We start from the raw sequence: 8,497 nt of genomic DNA, 5'->3' as shown, positions 1-8,497 counted from the left end.
ATAAAGAAATGTGAATTTTTCCTTGCCTGTCTGAGTTTATGGACTCACTACACATTTACTGAGTCCCTTTCTTGGGCCAGGCATTGAATTGGACCCTGGGAATACAATGCAAGATATCTGTGAACCCTGAGAAGAAATTTACCTGTCAAGATGGGCTCCCTGGGATTAAATGGACCTAAATTTAAACTACAGCCTAGCTGCCACTTGCTGATAGGGGCCTCTCATGAAACCTCCACCCCAGGAGGAACCACAAACTGATTTGTAACCTGCTGCACCATCCTGCCTTTTCACAGTTACTGTCTGCCTTGACCTCTCAGTTGACCACTGGCGGGAAGATCCCCCTTCAGTAGCCATGCTACCATCCAGCCAAGAGACTGTGACCTGCCCCTACCAAACAGAACTGCACAATTTGGAAACCTCATTTACATCTTCACTGACCTATCAGAACCACACAATTTGGAAGCTTCATTTGCAATGAAATGGACCAAAATGAAAACTGTGGATGAGAAGTTTCTCTATAAAAAGTAGCCTCTGCTTTGTCTCAACAGAGCACAATTCAGGCCACTACTTGAATCAGTGTCTCCCAGGCTGCAGCTCTTTTTATTCAAATAAATGCTTTTACTCCTTATTACAGTCTAAAATTAATTTTGGTGGACATATCATTTTTCTCCTCCAATGACTATTGTAAGGAGTTATAAAGTGTTGTGGTCATCCAGACAGTCTTACTCCTGGCTAGGTAGAGCAAGCAAATTTGTTCTTGTCTTACCTCTTAACCTCTCTTACCGAGAGAGAGTGCCTGATTATTCTAGCTCACCTTTTTGAACCAAGCCACAGGTCATAGTGATAGGTTGTTGACTAACCAGTGGATTGGCTGCCCCTGAGTCAGGTACTTAGCCCTGGTCCAGCCAGCCATGGCCAGGAAATGTGATGGTGGCTCATGGTACAAAGCATGGCCATACCCTCCCTCCCCATAGTAGGAGCTAGTTTCCCTTAGAAAGGGAATTGGGTGGAGCAGACAACACATCATTAGTGTAACAGGGGGAAAAATTCCAACAGACGTAACACCATGTTGCAAAGTCAGGCCATTGTGGAAAAGTACAAGATATTTGGGGAATTATGGGGGTAGCAGGTGGATAAGTTTGATTGTGACGGGAGATAAAATGGAGAGGGAGGCTGGGGAGGAGCCAGCTTGGGTGGCCATTGTCCCTTTGCTCTGGAAGCCAGGACATTCTTTCACTGCAGGGCAGGAGTGATGGTGGCAAGTCATTATCCCACAGACGCTCACTGTGGGCCCACTCTGCGTCAGAGACCACACTGGGAACTAGAGTGGGGATCCCTGGTCATTGTTATTAGAGGTCCCTCTTCCCACCCACACTCTAAAAAAGACATTTTGAAGCTAACCCTTAATCCTCTGGAAATTATATATGACAGAAAAGAAAATCTCCCTTAAGCAAGTAGATGGGAACATAAACATGAACTTAGGGTCCTGGGATGATCTGTTCCTATCATGCCAAGCACTTCCCCAGCAGGACAATCAGGACCAGACTGGGTCAGAGAAAATGCATACATGGGGCAGACCTCCAAGTCTCTCCTCCCTTCCATAAATCAGCCACATTGCAAGGGGTTATCCACTAATGACACTTGGGACCCTTGAACTTGGGCTTCTATTTTAAAGTGGACTTGACCTCTCCCCAAGTATCAGTGTGTAATTCCCCTGCTACCACCACCCAACAGTCAAAAACATTATATTATCAAAGTTTACATCAAAATATTCTATTAGCTCATTTTGCTAAAAACATCATTAAAGGTTAGATATAAATAAAACTTTATTTCCCAAAGAAAGTAACTGAGGCCTTCATTCTAGTTCTAGGTTTTACTTGGACTTTATAGTCTGATCAACTCAGTTTCAAATCTCAGTTCCATCACTGGCTAATTTCAACCTTAGGCAAATTCCAGTCTTCATTTCCTCATCTGTAAGGTGGAGCTAATAAACCCACCTTTAGGGTTGTTAAGGCTTAAATGACCTGGTGTATTTAAAGTGATTAAATGGTATTGGGACCTAAAAGGTGATCAATATACATTATTATTAGTGACTTGTATGATTTGGGGCAAATAATCTGATTATTAAATGTCATATTCATAGCAAATCTACCTATTTCATAGCACAGTTGAGAAGATTAAATAAAAGAATGAGTTGAAGTGCTTTGGGAAGTGCTACATGAGCTTTAGGAATCACGAAGTGAGATAAGGGGACTGTTACAGCTGAGACAGCAAAGTGGGAGACGGAAAGAGCTAAAGTATAGAAAAAGGCTTAAAATAGTGAAGTCAACCTTTAATTCACTTCCGAGTTTAAAAATATCAGCATATTAATATGCTTTGTACTATTTCTGAAATCAATTGGAATTTATTTCATTTAGCAATAACCACTAATTTTCTTCATATTGGACACATATTTTTCATCAGCTTATAAATTAACTGGTCTATTTTCAAATAGGCTTCCACACCCACAAATGTTAGTTGAACATTTGTAAAAGTAAGCAAGTAGGAATATTCCACAGACATAGCAAGTAAGATTTCATTTACATCCCCACTACCGCTGATTAATATTCCTTGTCCAGTGCATTATCTTGAGATTTCTGGAGTCTATCTGGACTTAATGAAATAGTGCTGCAATTGATTAGTTATGTCTGTCATGGGCATGAGAATGTGAGATGACAGCACATGCCTATACTTATATAACTGACAAAATGTTCTTGGTGAGAAGAATTTCTAAATTAAATTTGTTCTCATACACACGACTCAGAATGGTACATTTACTGGCAAAAAATACTAACTTGAGGATTGTGACTGATTGTATTTTCCAAGATGGCAACAGGAGCTCCCATCTCACATGCTCTTCTCAATGTGACCTTGCCACCCGCCAACCCCCAAGAGGAGGTTGAGTGCACTACCCCTCCCCTCAGACTGGACTGGTCTGAGTGACTTGGTCATAACCAATTGGATACAGCAGAAGTGATGCCACAGGACTTCTGAAACTAGATAGGAAAGAAAAATACACCTTCTGTCTGGCTGTCTTGGAACACTTGTTCTTAGAAGCTAACACCATGCCGTGAAACTCAAGCTACGTGGAGAAGTCATGTGCAGGCACAGCAGTGGACAGTCCCAGCTGAGCCCAGCCTTTGAGTCTGGGAGCCTCCAGAGGATTCCAGCCCCTGGGCACTTGTCATCCCCAGCTGTTCCAGTCTTCTCAGGTGAGGGCTCAGACACTGTGGAGCACACAAGAGCTATCTCCACAGTGCTCTATCTGATTTCCTGACATAAGAATCTGTGAGCATAATAAGATCATGCAAAAGTGCAGCACTACTAGATTTTGGGGTGCTTTCTTATACAGCAATGCTATGCCAGGAAAAGAATCCCAAACACCAAGGGCAGGTGGAGTTGGCAGGTCTGCTTTCTCCTTCCTAACTGTTAGATTCTAACCAGCCACACAAACCCTCAAAGTTTCCCTTTCTTGAGCTGGGATAATAATAGCCCTCTCAGCAGAGCCCAAAAATGCAGTCAGAAACCAATGGAGACAAAGATTTCCCAAACAACAGTCATGAAAAGCAAATAGATTGCTACTCTTAACTAGTCTTTCTGTCACCTGGAGAGCAGCGCTCTGAGTCACAGAAGACATGCTTTTTGGAAAACAGTCATTAGCCCCAGCCCACAAGCCCTAGGTAGAGCTTTCACATTTGGTGAAAACCAAACCAAAGCATTCAGAAGTTCCCATAGGACAAGCAGACAGACGTGAGACACGCTCTTGCTGGCAATGACCTCACTTCTTTTGTCTAATAATAAGCCAAGCTGTGGGAATGCTTCTTGCTCAGATAACAGGGACCTAGAAGAGCTCTGAGCCTTCCCGAAGTACATGTTGTGTGCCCTGCCCATGGACAGGGAGGCCCAGGACAGCGTCCCCACCTGGCACCCTCATGGCTTCCCTTCCATGAATCTGCTCAGTCGCGGGGGGGAGGGGTTCAGGGCTTAGAGGGTGTTTGTCTTTAACCCTCACCCGAGGATATTTTTTCCATTGCTTTTCCAAGAGAGTGGAAGGGAGAGAGAGAAACATAGATATCAGAGACACACACTTGGGGATCGAGCCTGCAACCAAGGTAGAGTCCAAGGGCCAACGCTCTAACCACTGAGCCAAACCAGCTAGGGCAGGGCTTAGAGGTTCTGTTGACTCTATTCCCTGAAAACAAATCAAAACCCCCCCCAAAAAAACTTCTTTCTATATTCAAGCAAATTTGGTGAACCCTTCTGCGGCTGTAGGAATTCCAGAGAACTGCAGATGGGTCCATGTGTATGAAGCATCGACCAAAGGCTGGCAGAGAGGGAGAGGAATTGCTGGGGTAGGTGGCAGGCAGGTTGCGTGACCTTGAAGGCAGGTTGCATGACGAGCATCTGGACTTCAGCATTTGAAAGGGCACTGAGCTGATAATGTAGAAAATGGATCAGGGGGACAATGAGGCCAGAAGCCATGAGGAGGGTCCTGCTGTGACCCAGGTGAGATGCAGTGACTCAGAGCATGATGACTAGTGCCCATCCTCGTCTACTGGGGTTTTGGAATGTGAAAACATAAGGCGGGCATCTCTTACACATTGGAATAGGTTTCCCGGAGGATTCTTCTATAGTAAGGCCAATTTCTGTCCAATGAGTCAACAAGAAATGCGGCGGGAAGCAGCATGGATGAACCTGGGGCGCAGGCAGGAGAGGGACACAGGCCCGGAAGCCTGGCAGAGGGACACAGGCCCGGGAGCCTGGCAGAGGGACACAGGCCCGGGAGCCTGGCAGAGGGACACAGGCCCGGAGCCTGGCAGAGGGGCACAGGCCCGGAGCCTGCCTCCTCGCCCCGCGCCAGCTCAGCCTTTGCCTTGGTTCTCTGAGGCACAGCCCCCCGGAAGCCTGGCCATTTTCTGGGCCTGGGGAACATTCCTACACAGGAATCTGCTTCTCCTAAATGAGAGCTGAATGTCAAGAGGGAGGAGAAAAGTGAACTTTCAGAGTTGGGCCCCTAACAATTCCAACCCCACTTTCTCACCGCAATCCTCACCACACCCCAAAGCAAGCAGGCGTGACTCATAGGCCACATCAATGCTGAGAGGCAGAAGCTCGGCTGCTGCTGGCCAGCCCCTCGGGGCTCCATCTCCTGGTAGTCCTGGGGGCACGTGTGTTGGGATGTTTCTCTGGAAGCCACAAAGGGAGGGAAAGTAGCCCTTACCCGTGCCCACCCCCATTGCTCCATGGCCCCAGCCACCTCCCTCTTCCTCCCCTGAGCTTTTAGCTCCCAAACCTGTAGCCAAGTGGGGTCAGGGAAAGCAGCTGAATTATGATCCGAGACAAGGAGGAAATCTGTGAAGCCATTCCAGGGGCCACAGACCTGGGAGTGTCTGCAGCTGATTCAACAGATGGGGAGGTAGGGGAGGGTCATGGAAACAGAGTGAGATTCAGGTCAAAATTCCATTTCCACCACATGGTAGTGGGAACCTGGAGGAAATTACTGAATTCTGTTGAGCTTCAGTTGCCCTTCCGACATGAGAATAATAACGCCCCGCTTTGCAGGTTACTGGAAAGCCTCTAGCCCAACACCTGAAACACAATAAGTGTTTGGGAAACTTGGATTTTAACTGCAGGTATTGCCCACACAACTCATAAGGCACTTATCCTATACAGCCTTCTATTTGTGCCGGATTTCATTCACCAGGCTAGTCTTACAGGCAGCTAGAGGACAGTACCCATGTTATACATTCTCTCATTCCCACGGCATCTCACCCTTAATGTGGGTCAATACATGTTTCTTGGCTGACCGATACACCCCAACATCAAGATCTTGGGGAGGGCAGAGACAATAATGCTGAAACTAACAGAGCCTCTGGCACCCAGGCACACAGTATTACCCTTTAATAAGTAAAATACAGGGGTATTTGCATGCCTTTCTTCCACCTGTGAGAAGCAGCCAGTCAGTAGAAGAGGCAATACAAAGTACTGGCAAATGGAGCAGGGCTGAGCTGCACTGCTGGGGGCATGCCACCACTCTGCAGTGGTGGGACCTTGGGCAAGAAACTGGGCTTCATCTGTCAAGTGGGATTATTCACAGTACCTACCTCAGTTACTGGGAGCATTTAAAGAATATATGGAGCCCTGGTTGGTGTGGCTCAGTTGGTTGGAGCGTTGTCCCATGCACCAAAAGGTCGGGATTCTATTCCCAGTCAGGGCACATGACTAGGTTTCAGGTTCAGTCCCCACTTGGGGCGCGTGCAAGAGGCAACTGGTTGATGGGTCTCTCCCACATCTATGTTTCTCCCCCCATCCTTCCTCCCACTCTAAAAAAAAAGAGTACATGGAACGCACTACAATGCCTGGCACTGAATGTTCAGTAAGTACTCTTCTTCATCTCCTCATTGCCAAGACTCAGTTGTGTTTGCTGGGCTGGACTCCCTTATTAAATGGCCACATTGGAAATCTCATCCCAGAGAGAGACCCTGTCACCTGGAACAGGGATTCCACTCTGGGTGGTGGAGGGGTATAGAGCTGTCTCTCTTGGAATAAGACCAACTGGAAACCATAAAATGCATAGCAAATGTTAGTGTTAGAGTTTTTGTTTTTCCAATACCTAAAAATCTAGAAACAATATTATAATAAGCACAGTCCTAGTTCCCACTTATTTGACAACCAACCTACCATGAATTAGATACTGTGCCCACAGGTCCACTCACTTGAGGTTCTCAATGACCCTATAGAGTTGGAGCTATTTTCATCCCCATTTTAAAGAAGAGGAGAATATATTCAAAGGTGACTCAAGGCGTCAGGTGGGATTCAAAACCAGGTCTGTTGACTCCCGAGCCTATACTTTTAGCCACTACAATATACCCGTGGACTGAATGGTCTAAGGTGAGTAAGATGCCAGTGGGCTCAAGATATCCAGCCAAATGCCAGTAATCTTGCTCTCAGATTCTGAGAGTTCTGCCTCCATCCCTCAATAGGCATCATGACACCTCAGCACCACCAGGCACATGGCAGTGCTTTGCTATTTAAGACCTCCTGAAAACCAGCTTCCTTTCCCTCATTCCAAGTTAACCAGGCCAAGCTTACTTTGTTTACCTCGGAAGGATCCAGGGCTGCACTGACCCTGTTAAGATATGAAATTACAGTCTTGGGTGTAAGGATTTTAAACCTAGCACAGAGAACTATTTTTCTTTCTAGCTAGGACATCCAAACAAAATATAATACCCTCCTCCCTCTCAAAAACAAATCTGTTTTCTTTCTGAAATAAAACAGGCATTTTATAGTTAAGGGGAAAAAAAGACATCAAGAAATAGCAGCTTATTTTGCTTTAATATCCCCCAAAATTTGTGTGAATGGGGCTATGTTGCAAAACAAGGCAGAAATCTGTAGACAAGTACGTCTCACTCTGAGGAAAGAACTGATTGGAAAGAAGGCACCAGAAACTGCATTTTGCTCGATTTCATGTAAACAATAAGTGGGGGAAAGGTTCACCAAGGAGAAAGTTGCACTGTCATTTCACCGGCACATCCTAAGGATGAAAAGTGGCCTCATTAGCTGATGCCCAACCTCCACCTTACACTGTAGTGTAAACAGAACTTGGTGCTAAGGAGACAAACACCCACACAGCAGCCGTGGGAAAGGGCAGGAAAAGGACAGACGTTAGCATAAGCCCCTGGGTTCTTTTTGCCCCTTTTCCACATGGCTCTCCATGCATCTTGATTGACAGTGCTTTGCAAACGTACCATTCATCAAAAACTAGTTAGTGGAAAAACCAAATCCTACAAAGCCAGGGTGAATACATGTTATTTCTATCCATGTTCTTCAATCAGATGGCTTTGAGGGCCCCAGGATGGAGAGACGTACTGCATCTGGCCTGTCTTCTTAGGTGATCACAGTAGGGGCGGTGCGTCCCGTCCTTTCCTGGAGCTGGGAGACCTTCAGAGCAATGGAAACAAGGGGGGCCAGCATGACCTGAGGGAGACACAAAGAAAGAACCTTTTCCATCACTTTTCTCTAGACACAGATCCATAGCTCCAGCCCTAACCTTGCCTTTGAGCTCCTGACCCACCTGTCTGACTGACTGCCTACTCCTGTATCCCAAAAGCTCCCCGAACTCTGCCAGTCTAAAGACAAAGACATGCTCTTTCCCCCACTGGCATTCTCTATTGCAGTGAACTGACACCACGATCTATCACATAAAGCAAAGGAACAACTAAGAGTCGCTCTTGACGTTTCCTCTCCCACATACCCCTTTCCAATCTATCTTCTAAATATCTCCCGAGGGCCCCCATTTCTCCCCATCCCCGTGCCACGGCTCTTGCTAAATCAAGGTTCTCTCTCTCACCTAGAACAACGGTGCCTCCAGATCCACTTCTACACCCTCCAATTTGTTTCCCACCCTGAACCCAAAGAGGGCTTTTCAAAAGGCAACGACACCCTCTCTCATCCTCCT

At 46.3% G+C, this 8,497-nt stretch overlaps 1 protein-coding gene across 2 annotated transcripts in view; it reads right to left on the bottom strand.

Moving 5' to 3' along the window:
* Positions 1–7,355: 7,355 nt before the first annotated feature.
* The window catches only part of PGM1 (phosphoglucomutase 1), a 46,572-nt gene continuing 45,430 nt past the window's right edge, over positions 7,356–8,497 (bottom strand). For both annotated transcript variants that reach the window (XM_016208430.2, XM_016208438.2), the window contains exon 11: positions 7,356–8,016. In XM_016208430.2, the coding sequence (XP_016063916.2) occupies positions 7,927–8,016 (90 nt within the window). In that variant the 3' untranslated portion in view covers positions 7,356–7,926. The remainder of the gene's footprint in view (positions 8,017–8,497) is intronic.

Source organism: Miniopterus natalensis, chromosome 9, assembly GCF_054644295.1.
Source record: "Miniopterus natalensis isolate mMinNat1 chromosome 9, mMinNat1.hap1, whole genome shotgun sequence".
Taxonomy (NCBI): domain Eukaryota; kingdom Metazoa; phylum Chordata; class Mammalia; order Chiroptera; family Miniopteridae; genus Miniopterus; species Miniopterus natalensis.
The sequence above is the reverse complement of the archived record's forward strand: the minus strand, read 5'-3'. Positions and strand labels throughout refer to the sequence as shown.